The sequence below is a fragment of the Lipophrys pholis genome, assembly GCF_963383615.2.
Source record: "Lipophrys pholis genome assembly, chromosome: 19".
Taxonomy (NCBI): Eukaryota; Metazoa; Chordata; class Actinopteri; order Blenniiformes; family Blenniidae; genus Lipophrys; species Lipophrys pholis.
In genome coordinates, this window is record NC_137647.1 from 8455156 (window position 1) to 8473263 (window position 18108).

The 18108-nt window shown below is 41.5% G+C and overlaps 4 protein-coding genes across 5 annotated transcripts; all 4 read left to right on the top strand.

The window, feature by feature from the left end:
- Nucleotides 1–818: 818 nt before the first annotated feature.
- Nucleotides 819–4267, top strand: LOC308125259 (parvalbumin beta-like). 2 transcript variants are annotated; one of them, XM_080488885.1, is made up of 5 exons: nt 819–968; nt 1631–1707; nt 2820–2952; nt 3271–3380; nt 3677–4267. In XM_080488885.1, exons 2-5 carry the CDS (start codon nt 1647–1649, stop codon nt 3697–3699), a joined length of 327 nt encoding a protein of 108 aa, XP_080345011.1. In that variant the 5' UTR covers nt 819–968; nt 1631–1646; the 3' UTR covers nt 3700–4267. The 2 variants fall into 2 exon arrangements, with proteins under 2 accessions (XP_080345011.1, XP_080345012.1); XM_080488886.1 differs by having other exon boundaries at nt 858–968; nt 1641–1707; nt 3677–3966.
- Nucleotides 4268–5700: 1433 nt separating this feature from the next.
- Nucleotides 5701–8122, top strand: LOC308125258 (parvalbumin beta). The gene is made up of 5 exons (XM_080488884.1): nt 5701–6017; nt 6818–6886; nt 7126–7258; nt 7458–7567; nt 7839–8122. The coding sequence occupies exons 2-5, from the start codon at nt 6826–6828 to the stop codon at nt 7862–7864; spliced, it is 330 nt and encodes a 109-aa protein (XP_080345010.1). The 5' UTR covers nt 5701–6017; nt 6818–6825; the 3' UTR covers nt 7865–8122.
- A 1665-nt stretch (nt 8123–9787) lies between these two features.
- Nucleotides 9788–11482, top strand: LOC308125257 (parvalbumin beta-2-like). The gene is made up of 5 exons (XM_080488883.1): nt 9788–9886; nt 10400–10466; nt 10571–10703; nt 10977–11086; nt 11190–11482. The coding sequence occupies exons 2-5, from the start codon at nt 10406–10408 to the stop codon at nt 11213–11215; spliced, it is 330 nt and encodes a 109-aa protein (XP_080345009.1). The 5' UTR covers nt 9788–9886; nt 10400–10405; the 3' UTR covers nt 11216–11482.
- Nucleotides 11483–15008: 3526 nt separating this feature from the next.
- On the top strand, nt 15009–17602 carry pvalb8 (parvalbumin 8). Its single transcript, XM_080488631.1, has 5 exons — nt 15009–15061; nt 15509–15576; nt 16197–16329; nt 16863–16972; nt 17330–17602. The coding sequence occupies exons 2-5, from the start codon at nt 15516–15518 to the stop codon at nt 17353–17355; spliced, it is 330 nt and encodes a 109-aa protein (XP_080344757.1). The 5' UTR covers nt 15009–15061; nt 15509–15515; the 3' UTR covers nt 17356–17602.
- Nucleotides 17603–18108: the final 506 nt, after the last annotated feature.

The following is an 18108-nucleotide window of genomic DNA, read 5'->3' on the forward strand; positions in this document are numbered from 1 at the left end:
CACGCAGTTATGAAATGAGACCTGTCTGTGTGCTGCTTATCTCTGGCTTTACTGGAACCATAAACTCTTATGTTTATAGGTGGTCATTTGAAGGGTGTAAATGTTGATGCCTTAAACAGCCTGACTTCTATTATTTATACTGACTGATTAAATCTTTTGTGGTAATTATTTTTGTTGAAAACACACCCAATAACCAGACAAACCACACTTTATGTCGATCACAATGACAACAAATGTGGCAAAGATGCCTCTAACAGCTACACCTTCCTGTACTGTTATTTGTAATTGACAAGCATATGTCAATATATGTGCATCTTTAACAAAAGAACACAATAAGAAACATATATTTAATGAATAGCCATTTAATTATTAATCAATGTAATTTACTGCCAGCAATTAAACATTTATTACATCCTAATATACCCATGCATCAAATTACATTAAATATCAAGTTCTTTATTTGTGACAAACAATTTAAATCCCTTAATCAAAATTTAACAAGGGATATTATCTAGTATAACTAAAACACACAACTGTCATCACACTGGTAAATTGACTGCTTTTCATATCCCTGGGGCACATTGGTTTGTATGTCATACATATTTAATTTTATATCAAAACCTATTTTTATAGGAATCTATTAGTGTCTGTTGTTGCACCAGCATACTGTTTTAGTTCTTTAAGGATTATGAGGTTTTAGTGCAATTTCTGACTACATTTATGCGCCGCCTGCAAGTTCACAAAATAGTATGAATGGGAAAATTATCTGCTCTGATTAACTGATGAAGGGGGAGGAGGCAGTCTGTGGCGTGGGGGAAATCTCCCTGGGTTTGAGGACAGATACGTCAGGTTGCTTCGTGCACTCTGGATTTTGAAGCTGCAGGAGAGTGAGAGCAAAGAGAGGCAAAAAGAAAAGCAGTCATCTGCACATCATCTGCTTAAAGAGTTCAAACCTTACCCAAAGCACGGTGAGTACCAAGCTTGTTTTTCCTTAAATGTATGCGCACAGGGCTGTTTACGTGATGATATCTGACAGTTCTGTGTGTCTCGTGAGTCTCTGTGAATTTGCTGGTGGAAAGGGAGAGTAAATTGTGGACTGTGGGGGGAAAAAAATTACTATCCAACTATAGTTAATTCATTTGCCCCGTAAGCTTTGGATTATTCTTCAGCGAGAACAACATATGACTGATATGAAACAATTTTGGGTGATCTCTTGTGGATGGCACATAAAAGTTTTTAGTTGAAACAGTTACAGAGTGATACCTTATTGTCAAGGTGGAATAGCCCCGGTGGGAAAAAAGACAACTTAGCTTTCTTTTTGATGGTGCTGATCAATCCAAAGACTACCCACGGAGGAATAATAATAGCTAATGTGTCCACAGGTTCTGAACTCTTTCCAACTGACTGCAATGACCTGATACGAGAAAACACCTGCACGATTTAATTTTGTGACACTCCGCATCCTGTGTGTGTGTGTGTGCGTGTGTGTGTGTGTGTGTGTGTGTGTGTGTGTGTGTGTGTGTGTGTGTGTGTGTGTGTGTGTGTGTGTGTGTGTGTGTGTGTGTGTGTGTGTGTGTGTGTGTGTGTGTGTGTGTGCGTGTGTGTGTGTGTGTGTGTGTGTGTGTGTCAGGCAGCCACAGAGGAACATGGCATTTGCAGAGATGTTGACCGACGAGGACATTAAGGCTGCAGTCCAGGCTTGCCAAGGTGAGTCAGATAACGCACAAAAACTTGCACGCAAGGAGACACACACTTCACAAGCACTGGATCATCAACTCATGAATATGTACTCTGCGGTCAGGGAATATACATTCATGCATATAATACAGACTCTGGCACCGCTGAACCCACGACCACAGGGGATACCTGTATGATTGTTTTTCACTGCGGGGGTAGGGTGCTGGCAGGTAACCAGGCAGCCATGTGGCAGGAGAGTCGTTACCACCCAGATGCCAAAGTGTTTATGTTGAGCGTTCGCACAGAGAAGACAAAATCCCAGAGAAGACAAAATCCCAAAATCCGTTATCACAACTCAATGCACTTAATTATTTATCTCCAACAATTATGTCTGCATGACGAGGCAGACAGAGCTCAACCGTTTGGATGAAAATCAAATGTCAGTGCTCATATGCCCTTTATTCAAGAAAAACCACATGCTGGCTATGTTTGAAGCAAAGTGTCATACTTTGTCACACTACTTACATTTGTGCATGTTTTCTGAAACTAAATCAATCAGAAGTTTGGAAACCTAAATTAAATTGTGCAAGTTTTAACTGCAAGGCTTGTGACATATCTGTTGTTTTTAAGGATTTCTCCTCTTGTCGAAGAGCGCTATATCAGTTAAATCTATTTACCTTTTGTTATATGATTATCCACTTATTTTCCCAGGTCAAAACTATTTAATTTTCACCCAAAGAGGTGGGACTTTTATTCAAGATTGTCTTTAGAGTTACTTAAAGGAAACTCATGCGGGAGCAATATCTTCATTTTCGATCATTAAAGAGCTTTTAACATTTAGGTTTGTATTGAACCCGGAGGCAACATGCAGTGTGCATTGACTGTTTCAATGGCATAATGACATAGCCTGTAGTGTAATGGTATAAGACAGTAATGTGCTATGGGGTGTATATTGGTAAATGTCATCACTTGAAGAATGAAAGTCATCTGAGCGAATGAGTAAATGCGACATCCCTATTCAGCCCCCGCCAGTCTTTCTTTCTTGTCATTCTGTGATTGACCTCTCACTCCCACGTGTCTGTTTCTTTTGCTCTCTTTATCCCTCGCTCTTACTCTCCCTCTCCCATTCTACGCCGATGTAGCTCCAGGCACATTCGACTTCAAGTCGTTCTTTGCACAAGCGGGACTGACCTGCTTAACCGAGGCAGACAGAAAAAAAGTGTTCAAAGTCCTGGACCAAGACAGGAGTGGTTACATTGAGGAAGAGGAGCTCAAGTAAGGATAGCGTGTGTGTGTTGTCTGCTTGTACGCATGCATGTATGGATAAAAGGCTGTTTGGGTGTGTTTGAGCATGTGTGCGACATCTGTGCGTTAACGCTCTCATGATTGCCCAGAGCCAGAGGTCACGATATGAATGAAAAAGCATTTCCACCATGAATGAACTGAGTGAAACATGAGGTGAGTGAGTGATGGAGGGAACGAGTAAGACAGCCAAAAGGGGCCTAGAGGAGTGGGAGAAATGCATCAGTCAAGATAACGTCTGTGACGATTTCAGTCCGAACCTATTGCTGATATTTTTCATCTACCCCTCAGACTGTTCCTGCAGAATTTCTCTCCAGGGGCCAGGGAGCTGACTGTAGCAGAGACCAAGTCTCTGATGGCTGCAGGAGATAAGGATGGCGATGGAAAGATTGGGATGGAAGGTTGGTGCTTGTTAAATAGATGTTTAACATGCAAAAAAAGCTTTTAGTGGTTGACAAAAAGAGCCCTTGGTATAGAGGAGCTGTCCACTACGTAGTGCTGAAATTGCAGTCTATAAAAAGCAGTACACTAGAAAACTATAGCGCACTCCACTTGGGCAAGCAAACTGAATAAAATAAATAAAATAATTTGTGGTTTGTTTAGTCATCTTCCTTAACCCTGATGCTGTATGACACTGAGTATTTGCCTGCAGTAAACTGATTTTTCTGTTCACTGTCCCTTTTTTTCTCCTCCACAGAGTTCTGTGAGCTCCTGAAATAAATAGAATAAACAAACATGACCGTGGCCATCTTTCCCCATTTTGAAGAACAGATTTCTTACGGAAATCCTGACTGTCCTGATCATTTGATGCAATAACCAAAAACCTTTGAAATTCTGTACCTGCCTGCTGCTCTCCCTGTTGATGTGATACAGTAATACTTAGTATGTTTGTGGGACTGATGGTAATGCTGAATAGTAGATATGTGTATATGTTCAATTACTTAGGCACCGAATAGATTAATAAATGTATGAAAGGTGTTACACCATGATCTCTCTGACTTCTTTTTTTTGTTATCTTTGTGCATCACACATTCTGTTTGTATTTGTCTTGGAGAAATTGATCTCAGTCAAAGAATAACTCTGCCTCTGAGAAAGCTAGTAATTTGCTTCGCAAGTTCGAATCCCACAGCTGATGAGTCACTGCTGTGAGTCGCTGAGCAAAATCCTTGACCTCCATTGACTCCTTGGAGCGCTGCAATGTGGCTGCACCTCAGCATCCTCGAAATGGGATGGGTCAATGAGGGAAACAAAGAATTCCCCCTAAGCGATTAATAAAATCTGATTCGTTTTGTTTGTTGTTATTTGGGAAATTGGATCAGAATGTGCCTTTTGACGTTGCTCCATGTTGCTCCAATTGTGCCGGAGTAGGAAACTGTGGCACCTACAAATACCTTTTTTTCTGCTCGCAATCATTTCTAACAATAGTGATACAACAAAGTAGGGCAATTAACCAAATCCAAATCCCAAATTACAATAATCACTTAAATATTTGAATAAATAAATGCATTTTAAAGTGAAAAGGCATGTATAATGATTCAGTACGATTAATTTATAGCTATTCACTTTTGGTCAGAGTTGTCTGTAGCTGCAACAGGCGGATTACAAAGCTAATTTCTACATTTGAGTTAAAACTCTCATAACAGTCAACGGGGTCACACGTGGCACGGGAGCGCGCACACGCACAATCGAGCAAATCAAGAACGCCCCCCCCCCCCCCTAAAAAAAACAACGTTTGCCTTATTTGACCTATTGCTGCCTTCTGCTGGGCGGATTTCGAATTCCTGCAGACTCTGGCAGAAACATTAAGCCTCACTATTAATGTTGTTAACAACATTTTTCACATTTTAATCCGCGCAAATGAAATCAACAAGTATCCTTCTCACCCTGACACTCGCCGATCCATTTCATGGAGTTGGTTTTTGTTTGTTTGTTTGTTTGTTTTTTCTAAAGCACTGAAGGAGAAAGTTGAGCTGTCAACAAATTGTTAACTTGTCCTCGCGAGCCTGCACGCAGCCCAAGTGATTGGTGCATTGCCTAGTAAGGACAGGGACGTGGTGGTAAAAGTCCCAAAGTCTTGTTGCTGCTGGCGCGATGGGCTGCCGTGAAACCCGACACTGCTTGTGGAGCTTTGAACCCTATAGAGCTATACCATGGGTTAAACTAGAGACCATGCATTTCAATCCACGGAGATCATCTTTTATAAGCTTGCAACTCCGGGCCTATTCACCCACAACACCATGGGGGAGAGAATTAAATAAAACGGGACACGACAAGTGCACAATTCAGTTCAGTTCAATTGAAACACTTTTAATAAAATATGTTTACCATAAATCAAAGTGCGTCTGAATATAGGCAATCACAAAGCTACAATATATATATATATATATATATATATATATATATATATATATATATATATATATATATATATATATATATATATATATATATATATATATATATGTGTGTGTGTGTGTGTATATATATATATATATTTAAAAAAGTGCTGATATTGTATTAGAGCAACGTCTTTAGTGTAGATATTCTTGGAGAGTCGCTTTTACGCGTGAGTTCATTAATTAATTTCAATTGTTAATTTCAAAAAAAGAAAAACGTGGACAGCAAATTGATTGGCCGCGAGTCTTATTAGTCGCACATGTCACGAATGTCTCATCATAGCATTGAACCGGAGGAAGAAAACGCACCACTTCCAAACCAGCCACCATAACTTTCAAGTTGCCCATAAATCAGATGGGTGTAACGTGTCCCGTGAATTGACCAGTCGGGCCCGCTCGGGTTTCCACACATCCAGCTATAGGCCTCCTGCAAACATGGTAGCATCCTCATTTGTTCGCCTAAAAATAGGACCAGACTACTAGACACATTTTTTCGAAACCCATGCATCTTAGTATACCCGATACTGAGACTCAAAGCTCTGTAAATGGTGTTGCTCAAGGATATATAAGCGAGAGGGAAAGCGGCTTGAAGCATTCACTGGAGTCCGCCTCGGTTTTCACTCGCCTCAACGCAGCTCAAAGGTGAGTGGGATGTGAGCCTCCAAAAAGCCACGCTGACTTCTGCAGCCTGCACTGGGAAGGAAAGAGAGAGAGAGAGAGGAAAAAAAAAAAAGGATTCAAACCATGAGATGAAACCTGTGGACTACAAACTTTAGAAAGAGCCGGAGCCAACGACCACATGGACCACAGGACTTTCTCGATTAGTGCGCAAAAGAGGAGGATCAGCATTTGTGGATAACTGCGTTGTTTACTATCATCTCCATAGAACGGGGTGAAAAAAAACAACAACAAAAACAACCCTACCTCACTAAAGCTATCGGCGCGTTTGACATCACTGCATCTTTCAAGCTGCACTATTAATTTGTGGCAGTGGTTCAAGTTGCTGTGATTTTTTAGCCTCTCGGTGGAATCATCATCTATTTAGTGCCAGAAGCAGCACCGCAGCTTTGGAGGGAACACAGTCCTCGGTTGTGCTTTAACATCCTGAGGCAACAGAGCAGCTCTCCCGTCTACAGCTGCAAGACAAGCGTTGACAAAGTGAATGCTTCCCACTGCAGTGTTGATAGAATGTAATGTGTTGTGCAGCTAAAGCTCATGTAGGACCTTTTTAAATCTGTGTTTAACATTGAAACCCAAAGTGATCTGAAAGCAATAAGCGAATTGATTTCTTCAAACAGTAAAAGTGAATGTAGTTCTTTTGGCACTTGGACTTATTAAAAAAAAAAAAAGTCAGTAATTAAACTATTTTGCATAAAATTGAAAAGACCAATTGAAGTGTGATGCTCATACTAACCCTGCTTTGACCTTCTTTCCTCTCCAAGAATAAAAAATGGCCTTCGCTGGTGTTCTCAAGGATGCTGAAATGAAAGCAGCTCTGGATGGCTGCTCTGGTGAGCTCTATTACCTTTATTCATTACATGATACCTCATTAACGTTGTTTACACAAAATATAAATGAAGTGCATTCCAACCTTAAAAAAACTTTAAAAAAAAGTTGGCTGAGATCAGAGTGCAGCTCACTAAATTCACAATTTCAGGATGTGTCATGTAAGATGCCAGCCACATAGCTATCATATTACACCTGTGAACTCCTCTCTCTTGTGCTAATGGTGTAAACATGTGTGTTCCAGCTGCTGATTCCTTTGACTACAAGAAGTTCTTCAAGACCTGCGGCCTGGCCGGCAAGTCCGCAGATGAGGTCAAGAAGGCCTTCGCCATCATTGATCAGGACAACAGTGGCTTCATTGAGGAGGAGGAGCTGAAGTAAGAGATCCTGGAACTCCACACTTAAAGCTGATACTCAGCAACCCCCCCCCCCCCCCCAATGGGCTCATAATATGAAAATATGCTCTAGATCTCATTATACAGCTAACTTCTAACATTAAGTCTCAAATGGGAATTGCCATGGATGGATTTCAATCGCCCTGATTTTAATGTTTTGTTTCTGATTTCCACTTCCCAGACTGTTCCTGCAGAACTTCTCTGCTGGGGCCAGAGCACTCACCGACAAGGAGACCAAGGCTTTCCTTGCCGCTGGTGACAGCGACGGTGATGGCAAGATCGGAGTTGATGGTAAGAGAACATTGTACATTCTTACAGCATACAATCAAATATAAAGGAATATACATCACATATACAAGTGATCATATCTGATTTCTGCTAACAGTGGTGCCTAAATGAATTCACCTCATAATTGAACTTGTAACCCGCATCCACATAGTTCCAGTACCTGATTCAAACTCTTGGTCAGAGAGATTGGGTCCAGTTAATCTAAACCACCACTATGACACAAGAACAAAACATTTTGTACCCTACTAATGGCAGTTTCATTCTACTTTCACAGAGTTTGCTGCCCTTGTAAAGGCATAAATTCCCATTGACCAAGATCCACTCCCTTCCGAACTCCTTGCAAGATTCAATAATCATCAGCTGAAAGAATATTTTTTATACCTTATTTATGAGTTGCCTGCGGACAATTTCTCAACATGGAACACATTTTGTAATGCTAATATTATTAAGATGTGTTATATGTTTTGAAAAAATGACTTGTGCAAACTGTACACTACCATCTGCGCTTTTGAGGAAGAGTGAAAAACCAGGAATAAATACTCTTTTGGTCTAAAATCATCTTGCTCAGGTCAATTGTCTTTGCATCGGTCCCTCCGATGTATCACACCACATTCACACGACTGCCAACACAATGTCACCACAAAGGGTTGAGAACAAGTCAAATGGTTCTCCACTTGCCAGGGGTCTTAAATGCTCAGGAGGTGCTGAGGGATGGTTGAAATGACCTCCCCAGCACTTGTCTAGATGATTGGTTAATGAGACAAGGAGTGTGGCTGGACTCCGACCAGGAGCTGGGAAATACAGCGGGGAGAAGGCCCTGGGGCTTTGCTTTGCACGCTTCCCAGATCCTGGCAATGCACTGCAATAGATCGCTGCCACGCTTTCTGTAATGAGGTGGTCTAATCCAAGCTATATATCTCCACCCACTGCTGCACAATCAATGGGAGGATGTGCTGTGGCCACAACACCACAGACACAGTTGCGTCAGCAGGAGCGTAAGACAGCTTAAACCCGCTGCAAAGAAGCCAGCAAAGTACACAGGCTGAAGAGATTCTTATCACATTATCCAACTGATGGTTCCACCGGATTTAGAGTATTGTAAAAGTGTAAGGAAAACAACCTGCACATATGTTTTGACCCATGGCTGCATCTCCACAGCTGATTGGTTGTACTAAAGTCAGATTGCAGCTCCAGTGGAAGTTATGAATGCTCAGGGAACTGCAAGTCAGCAGTATGTAAGAGCTGCACGCTATCAAATAACACCCCGGGCTTATTCCCGTCTGCCAGTGGCCACAACAGAAAGGCGTAGTGATAGCAGCGGGAAATTCTCTCACCCGGTTTACCCCGAAGGATACTGGTGCCACCTACAGGCGGTCAAAGGTATTATTTCCAGAGTGCAAGGGGGGGCTCTGCAGTGCAATGACAGACATTCAAAGTCTCTTCACTTACTTTTCTGAGAAAAAAATGTTTTTCTTTCAAACTAAAAATGCAGTTTTTCCTTAAATTCTCAAACAACATGAAAGGATCACTTATTTTAACTTTAATCATTTCAAATGTATAATTATATATATATATATATATATGTATTTTTCTACAATCATCAGTCAAAACTGTGTAGATTGACAGTAACTTGTAATGTTTCTGTACACTAATGAGTGTTTGTCTTCAGACAGACAAATAATAAAAAAAAAAACATTTTCCTTGATCAGATGTGGACAATAAAGACATCCTACGTTTTGAATCACAAATACACATAAATGTGCAGCATGCAACAATATTAGTCCGACAAGTCTGACAATAGAATCACTTTTCAGTTCAGAATTGATTTATTTTAATGCACACCATATAAATATGACAAATAAAGCAGAACATATTTACAGACTGGACAAACAGTGTATTCTCCATAATGGAAAAAAACGTTACATGAAAAGAGGGAAAAGAGCCATTTTGAGCCACTTACGCACAGTCTAACAGTCTGCATGCGCATGCTGGGTATCCACCCTCTTGGATATGGCTGTGTGTTGCCAGCAGCACTCGCAATTTGTCCTCCTCAGCAGTGCACAGGCCTATTCTTAGCATTGGGGACATTAAAGACTTCTTCAAGCGCACCTTTTAAGCGTCTTCATTTGTGAAACTTAAAATAGACTGCCGTCTGGCCACGGCACGAATTCTCGCCACCCCCTTCGCGGTGTCGGTTACATTAAGCCTCACATTTCGATGGAGGGAAACTATAAAAGGTCACTGGGAGCACCGGGATGATCACTGCAGTCGACTCAAGTCTTGTCTGTGTCATCTGTACCCTACAAAGCAAAACAACCGAAGGTGAGTCTGAATGGGAGGAAGAAGAAAAAAGAAAGCCGGGATCCACACAGCCGACGCATCATCATCTCTGAACAGCCTTGAAATAATCTTAATCAGGACTTTCTTTTTACTGCAACCCAGCGTCTTAAGAAAGAGACGAGTTTTGCTTCAGCTGCAAGAAGACTTGGATTACTGATCAGACCTCCCAGCAGCTTTAGAGTTGCAGCAGGGACCATAGGAATCAATCTCAACCTCTCAGATGGGATTTGGAAATGCAGCTCCAAGCTTGTTCAGAAAGAAGTGGACTGTGCCTCCTCAAGTCTTTCTATCATGCTCTTTTCATTTTATATGAGGAGTGCTTCATTACCGAACATTTATTGTTAAGATCTTCCTACTTGAGCTAGTTTAGACAGTGAAAATGTATAGTGGTGTATTGTTATTTTATTGATTAACATTCAACGTCTGTTAGAGTTTTTTTAAATCATTGCTTCTGATTCTTCGATAACCCTAAAATGACTGATTTTCTTTCTGTAGATCAAAATGGCCTTCGCAGGTGTACTGACTGATGCTGACATCGCTGCAGCCCTGGAACAGTGCAAAGGTGACTCGAATTGACGTTCCCGATACCCCGTTAAGCTTTTTGCAAGGACAGCCAATGCCCTTGTTGTCCTTCGACTTCGGGTAACACACTGTGTTTTATTTTAGGCGCTGACACGTTCGACCACAAGAAGTTCTTCAAGAGCTGCGGCCTGGCCGGCAAGTCCGCAGACGATGTCAAGAAGGCCTTCTTCATCATTGACCAGGACAAGAGTGGCTTCATTGAGGAGGATGAGCTTAAGTAAGACACACTTTTCTTCTGTTCTCTGCACTAATAATAGCTGAATAAGAGAATAATCGGTGACTGACAGAGGAGCAATGCCTGCAGTAGGAATGTTGACATGGCCACTGAGTCAAACAACCTTTAACTTGTCTCTTGTTTTAAATTATGGCCATTTTGAGACTACCACCACAAATCTTATTTCGTAAATCTGACTTAAGCACTCTTTTTAGAATTTGCATTCAGCCATGTTATCCTCCTCCAGGAACTCATCACCCCTTCCTCTTTCTGCAGGCTGTTCCTGCAGAACTTCAAATCTGGTGCACGCGCACTGACCGACGCTGAGACCAAGAAGTTCCTTGCAGCCGGTGACACCGACGGAGATGGCAAGATCGGAGCAGATGGTACGAACTTCTAAGACTCTCACCAGAACTTTTACGCCTTCTTACCTGTGATGCCTTCTGGTTGCAAACGCTCATCCCATGCCAACTTATGTCTCCCCTACAGAGTTCGCCACCGTGGTTAAGGCATAAAAGTGGCAACTGACCAAGAACACCTGCTCTGATGGAACAACAAAGCCCACGTCGACCTCCCCCTTTTCATCTGAATATAAATAATTTTTATACATTTGCTTAAGAGACGATTCCTCCAATGCAACACACTGTCCAAAAATGATGATTGTGAATGTCGCTCGGTTGTGTTCATGTCTTAAATATGAAGTTTGCTTACTGTAAAATCTAATATGCACTTTCCAGGAACGAACGGTAAAAAAGAATAAATATTCTTTTGCTACGGTCTAACTGGGTCTTTGCAGCTTTACTTTACACTAATTCATAAACATATGAGAGACTCCTTTCTTAATTCCACCTTCACATCTCATCACACCCTCTCAAAGAATTTACCTCCATTGAATTGAACTACATCAAAAAGACATTCATTTAAATTCTGAGGGTTATATCCATCCATATTTCTTCTTTTTCAAACTTAGTGGGAGACTAGAAGCATTTGTTTTGAAGGAGGGAACACCCTGGAGAGGATGTCATAAAAGTGTAGAGTCACCAATGATGAACTGTTGGGGGGAAGCCTGGGCACAAGGGAGAACATGCAAATAAAGGCCAACTAGGCCAGAGTGGAACCCGAGAATTACTTGCTGTAAGGCAGGAGTGCCAACCACTACTCAACTTTGCTGGCCAGATGAATGCCAGTGCAAAATGCTATGGCGTGGCTTGAAAGCACATTCAGTTTTATTGACAATGTGTATAAACAAAGGAAACACATCTAAAAAAACAAACCAAAACTGGCAAATCAAGCCTTAACAGTTACTGTAAATACCATTACTTCGTGTGTGTGTGTGTGTGTGTGTGTGTGTGTGTGTGTGTGTGTGTGTGTGTGTGTGTGTGTGTGTGTGTGTGTGTGTGTGTGTGTGTGTGTGTGTTAGGTCTGCACATGCGTTTTATTATATTGGGACTGAAGTACAGTTTGCAGTTTCTATCTGTCGCCACGAGATGGCGCCACGTACACAGATAGTGTCAATTGGAACGCAAGCGTTCCAGATAGGCGGTAAATAAACCCACGTCGTCTTTAAAAAAAAAAAAAAAGCTTGTAGTTGCAAGAGGACACTACTTTCATTCATACAAAACCAAACAATGAAGTTGTAAAACGTGCCTGAATGTATTGTTTAATTAACATTAATTGATAAGTCTACACCATTTAGAAACCCCCTGTTGGTTTGAAACATAAATCCGCAAACTATTTCCAAGATTCTCCATAATTGGATAAACCGAGAAGCGTTTCCCTCAAACACTTCACAGAAATGTTGGTCATTTTAACACCAGAGTTTTCTATACAGTAACAACAAGTGGCTGTCAGATACATGCAGAGCCAATGTATGGAGGCGTGACTACAAAAAAAAAAAAAAAAAAAAGCATTAGCAAATGTAAATAAATAAATGATCGCCCAGTAACTGTATATGGTATCAACATGGCGCATGACATCATCAGCACCGGGTGTGGGTAAAGACGCACCGCTTCTCTTGATCCGGTGTCCTCTTGTTGTTTTTTTTCACACAGTCTGTACGAGATGATTGAGTTTCTCTTGACGCTCCCAAGTCAATCCAGCTTCCCTGGAACCATACAGTAAAACTACCTGGACATCACTTGTTGAGAGTTGAGAGCAGTTTGTACAAAGTTTTGGTCAAACCTGAATTACAAATCAGACAGAGAGTACCAAGTTTTTTAAAGGGTGATCAACATTGGCAGTTAAAAGAAATCTAAAGAAGTTCACGCTCAGTGCACGTGTAATGTTCCTTTAAAATGTATTTCCTTACATTTCCTTCCACACAACCAATTGCCGCATTCTATCCTATAACTTATCAGCATTTCAAATTAGAACAACTCAGAAAGTGAGTCGAGCCACATTGAAATAAACGGTGCCATCCGCGGAAGTTTTTAATTTACTTGATTCATCCCTGGTTATATTGCTCGGGGGGGGGTTGGAGACTCAGCGCCGGGCACATGCCGCTGCAGACGGATATGACGCATATTTTAATTCACAAAATATACCAATTACAAAACAGTTTAATTTAAGTGCCACATTTGCCGCCTCAAATTGCACGATAAGAGGAGCCATACTATTGAAATGCTGTAAGCTGTGCAAGTTGCTTATTTACTCTGGTGAAAACCACAGGGTGCCACCATACCGACAGCACATGTGGCTCCAGCAGCAGGTTGCAGACTCCCGTTGAAATGCAAAATAAACAGTTCCAACTCTGATTGGGTGGCATGCATTAACAAAAAATCCGACCATAGCTTTCTTTTCTTTTTAGGGTCATTAAATAATGATTATTACGCACAGGGTAACTGCTGTGAGAGCGCAGCTTTGGCAAGACCCGCTCGTGCATGGTTTTCATACACAGATTGTAAATTTGATACATTTTAATGTGATTTCTAATGCTTAGTGTAACAAGTGTGTGTATGCGTCTGTGTCCGTCTCCGTCTCGCGAGTTTAACGGGTGGTTCCATGGTGTAATGGTTAGCACTCTGGACTCTGAATCCAGCGATCCGAGTTCAAATCTCGGTGGGACCTTCAGTGCTTTTGTGACAAGTCCTCAATTTCTGTACATTCTTTAAGGTGGTTATATGTACCATGTCAGTTATGACATACATTCCCTTCACGGTGTGGTGCAATACAAGCATTTCCAACAGTCGCCACTCCCTGCAGAAGTTAACCTTTCTCTGTGTCCTGCTGCAGTGGCCACTCTCCCAGCAGTGTGCTTAATGATCCCTGACTTTGTTTGTGTGTCAGACCCACTGGGGCCCCTAAACGCCCTCGGTAAAAAGGCAATCTAGAGCATGCAACCAGAGGGACTTTATAAAAAGGGTTAGGTGATCAGAATGCCATGAACGTGAAAACAGGATGACCTCTGACTGCTGTACTTTTATGTGAACACCTGGAACACTGCACATTATGCACCATCATCACCATCATATAGCGAGATGGGACACCGACAGGAGAGGGTGACCTCGGGCCTCTTAATCAGCACAGTTGACAAAGCAATATAGTGAGACTTCTCCCCCCTCTCTCAGTAAGAGACAGCGAGAAGGTTATAAAGCACCGGTGTTCCTGACATTCAGATATGATGGTCACAGTAGATTTGACTAAAAATCACCTTTAATTCTCCCTAATGTTATTTTATTTCTGAGGAACAATGTGTGGGCAGGTAAAGCGCCATAACACTGACCTCTGAGATCATCTAATACACCAACCCTAAATTGTCCAGGGTGACACAAGACGCACCACAATCCATCAAGACCCACAATTAAAGGTTCATTGGCATTTTTTCCCCAGCATTTCAAGCTCAAAAGTTACAATAAGAACACATTTTCAGGGAGACGCAGCTCAGATGTGCATGTAAAAGGATATGTCGTGCACGGAAGGGTAGATGTGGAGTGTGGGACAGAATCAGCAAGAGAGGGAGAAAAGGATGGAGAGACTGCAGTTACAGTACAGCCTGCCTGCCTGCATTTACTGTACTGTATAATTCTAGAGGTGAGAGGAGGGGTGTCGGGATGACAGGAGGGTGTGGAGGATGGGGAGAAGAATGCGCTTTTTGACTTAATTTGCTATTTGCAAGGGCGTTACAGATGCCCACGGTCCGGTCTCTCTGCCCCTGGGCGTTATAAATAGTAAAGGTTAATTAGTTAGCTGAGAAATTGGATCAGGGGCGGGCAGTTAGAATTTGATCCATAGACAGGTAACTCAAGCAATCCCCTTTGTCACAGCAATCAGACCTATATAAATCCGCCTTGACGGACAGCACTCACCACAAAGCCTTACCTCTCTGCTGGATCACCGACTTGGGCGAAACCCCCCTCATCACGGTAAGTTGCCGTGTGGACTCGGGGCTGTCGTTAAGAACGAGGAGACGCTTCTTCTCTATCTTCGAATTACTTTTTTCTTTTTCTTTTTTTGTTTTTTTTCTTTTGCAGAAACTGATCGCTTGGATCTTATACTGTCGCTCAGGTGCAGTTTAGGTCAAAGACAGTTCGGGGGTGCCTGCACAAAAGGCGACATTTTGAGATGTTTTTGTTATTTTTAGAATAAGATAAATTAAGAAAAGTTATAGAGAAGTAGTCTATTTATCGCACTAACAACGTTTCTTTTTTTAAATTATCATCTGCATGCTGTATCTCTTGTCACACCTACTTTACGTGACAGTTACATTACTTGGACACTGTTTTTTTTCTTTACAATCTGTCAGTATTCGGAGGTTCGTACTGCACCTGGCTATATGTGTTAATAATTCACCATGGCTGTTCCTCCTACAGGAATAAAATGTCGCTCTCATCTGTCCTTTCTGCTGATGCCATCGACAGTGCTATCAAGGACTGCCAAGGTATCGTTTTCCACCAATATCGTTATTGCTCTCTTTATTCGGAATGTACGGCAGCCCACGTGCTTATGCGCAAAGGCGCAGCGATCAACCGAGGTGTCTGCACGATGGCTCACTGGAAGCCTGCAAAACTTTAGAAAAACGTTAGGAAAAATACACACAAATGCATATGAGGCGAATTTAAGTGCATGGTTGACGCTTTGCTGCGGAGCACTGTGTGTATGAGGCAGACACTGTCCATAAAAGTGTGAGAGTCAAGATTTCAACGGTTTCACTGGAGCTAAAAGATAAGCAAAACAGCTGCAAGAATAGCAAGAAATGAATAAATAACATTTGCAGTTAAAAGCCATTTTCTTGAACATCTTCACTCCTGGAGATGACACTGTGCGACCTGCAATCAAACTTAACCATAGCTTGTTAGTTGTTGTTTTGTCTATATAATTTCAGCTGACACAAATGGTCTGAGGATTTGCACACAGCTTTTGATAGCTACATTGCTTTAATGATTGTTTAGTCAGGAAACTCCAGACATGACTCATGCAAAACATCTAAACATAGATGCCAGCTAAATAACTGGAGGACATGGTTGTTCCTCATTAAAACCATACTCTGTTGTCTTCCAGCTCCAGATTCCTTCTGCCCAAAGAAGTTTTTCCAGCTGTGTGGCCTTGCCAAGAAGAGCCCTCAGGATGTGAAGAAGGCTTTTGGGATCCTGGACAATGATGGAAACGGATATATCGAGGAGGATGAACTCAAGTACGTGAGCAGAAAAGATCAGAAACAGGCGTTTTTTTGTAAGAGTAGAAAAGGCTGCTTTTGGTGGTGCCTCCAGCTCGATGAGAGGTCCAGTCAAGCATTGCACTGGACACCAGGCGTGACTTATCTTCACCATACACCCATGCAGCATCAGAACCTGACCCGACTGTCAGTTTTTCGAGATGAATGTAAAAATGACCTCAATATTAGCTACGCTGATCACATCAAATATATTCTCGCTACCCAGAAACTGTGAAAAATAAGTTTATGTGAACAGTAAAATACCATTTGTGTTACCATGAATTTGTGTTCGCAACACAAAACCTCGATGGCGGATACTTTTGTTTGGCAGAGCTGCGACTGAATTAGGTTCATTCTTGCAAACATGTATATACATTTACAGATTTCAACCATCTTAAACTACATCGTTTTGCACCTGGACACATTTCAAAGGGTCATTTCTAACTTTGTAGGTATTGCAAATGGCTTCCATGAACTGTACCGTAAGTCTGTATTTGTGTGTTTTGCACCAGGGGTTTCCTCCAGAGGTTTTCTCCTGGGGCTCGCGCTCTGACAGACAAGGAGATCAAAGGCTTCCTGAGTGCTGCTGATGACGATAGCGATGGTCGGATTGGAGCAGATGGTAAGAACATTTACAACTATGCACATTTTACCTTTACTTTTCTCTTATTCCCCATCTTTTTGAAATTTCACCAAGTCAAATATGTAGGTCACAGTTGGAATGGCCAGACACTCACGTTCTTTAAGACTGAAATGTGGTTTTAGCTTCAAATATTTGCTCATTGATTAAACATTGATCTAATGACAAGCTGGAAACTAACTGAAATTAAGAATCTCTAAGTTTTCTTTCCTTCTCATGGCTTCATACGATCATTTTTGTTAAAGAAAAAAAGAGTACATCACAATCTCATTGAAGCACGAGTGTATGTGTTCAGATGTCACGTCTTAAAAACCATATCTTTATTTTGTGTCTTTGCAGAATTTCAAGCCCTGGTCCTGTCCTGAACAGCTAGACCCCATCTGTCCATCCCCATGCCACCACTGCAGGACCGCTTCAAGGGCTCTTAGTTTAGTCAGTTATTTCCCACCCTGGTTTAGTATGAACCTTTAGATTCTTTTTATTTTGGAAGACTAACCGTGGTCCACAGACATCTCCATCATTGTCACATTTTTAGTTTTTCCTTTTTCATATATTGCAGACAGATCTTAAAGCTGTATTGCCCAAATAAATGTACACTTTACCAAACTACTGAAAAAAAATAAATGAACTAAATCCAACTTTGCTGTCTCATTGTAATGATTTCCATTGAACTGAATTTTGTTTTTTCTTGTGGGCTCCACACACGTGCTCTGAGATGAAACCGTACATGCATGACACAACTAAATACGGTCCAACTCACAATATTATAAGGTATCTTTACTATAAAGAAGAACTGAAGTGTTTGATATAATGAGGATCTAAATTACCCTTAGGACAAGGGGGACCTTAATTCCTTCCATCCATCCAGCCATTATATATTTATTCATCCATTCATACGTCAATCTCTGCTCACATTGACACTGGGCAAAAGGAAGAGTGCACCCTGGATAGGATGTGAGTCTATCACATGGCTGTGTGTATATTTGTTTTAGAACTATCAACCATATTCTATTTAAACGTGTGTGATGTCCTTTCAATTCACTCACCCCCTATCCAGCGCATGAGGAATAAGACTGGATGTCAGAGAGTGTCGGGTGCACAATAAGGTGGACAAAAAG

What these genes read in the sequence shown, in the direction of transcription:
- pvalb8 (XM_080488631.1), top strand. Translation starts at nt 15,516, where the DNA reads ATGTCGCTCTCATCTGTCCTTTCTGCTGATGCCATCGACAGTGCTATC. An exon ending in ATCGAGGAGGATGAACTCAA is followed by an intron (nt 16,330 to 16,862) that starts GTACGTGAGCAG and finishes GTTTTGCACCAG; the next exon opens with GGGTTTCCTCCAGAGGTTTT. An exon ending in TGGTCGGATTGGAGCAGATG is followed by an intron (nt 16,973 to 17,329) that starts GTAAGAACATTT and finishes GTGTCTTTGCAG; the next exon opens with AATTTCAAGCCCTGGTCCTG.
- LOC308125258 (XM_080488884.1), top strand. Translation starts at nt 6,826, where the DNA reads ATGGCCTTCGCTGGTGTTCTCAAGGATGCTGAAATGAAAGCAGCTCTG. An exon ending in AGCTCTGGATGGCTGCTCTG is followed by an intron (nt 6,887 to 7,125) that starts GTGAGCTCTATT and finishes TGTGTGTTCCAG; the next exon opens with CTGCTGATTCCTTTGACTAC. An exon ending in TGGCAAGATCGGAGTTGATG is followed by an intron (nt 7,568 to 7,838) that starts GTAAGAGAACAT and finishes CTACTTTCACAG; the next exon opens with AGTTTGCTGCCCTTGTAAAG.
- LOC308125259 (XM_080488885.1), top strand. Translation starts at nt 1,647, where the DNA reads ATGGCATTTGCAGAGATGTTGACCGACGAGGACATTAAGGCTGCAGTC. An exon ending in ATTGAGGAAGAGGAGCTCAA is followed by an intron (nt 2,953 to 3,270) that starts GTAAGGATAGCG and finishes TCTACCCCTCAG; the next exon opens with ACTGTTCCTGCAGAATTTCT. An exon ending in TGGAAAGATTGGGATGGAAG is followed by an intron (nt 3,381 to 3,676) that starts GTTGGTGCTTGT and finishes TCTCCTCCACAG; the next exon opens with AGTTCTGTGAGCTCCTGAAA.
- LOC308125257 (XM_080488883.1), top strand. Translation starts at nt 10,406, where the DNA reads ATGGCCTTCGCAGGTGTACTGACTGATGCTGACATCGCTGCAGCCCTG. An exon ending in AGCCCTGGAACAGTGCAAAG is followed by an intron (nt 10,467 to 10,570) that starts GTGACTCGAATT and finishes GTTTTATTTTAG; the next exon opens with GCGCTGACACGTTCGACCAC. An exon ending in ATTGAGGAGGATGAGCTTAA is followed by an intron (nt 10,704 to 10,976) that starts GTAAGACACACT and finishes CTCTTTCTGCAG; the next exon opens with GCTGTTCCTGCAGAACTTCA.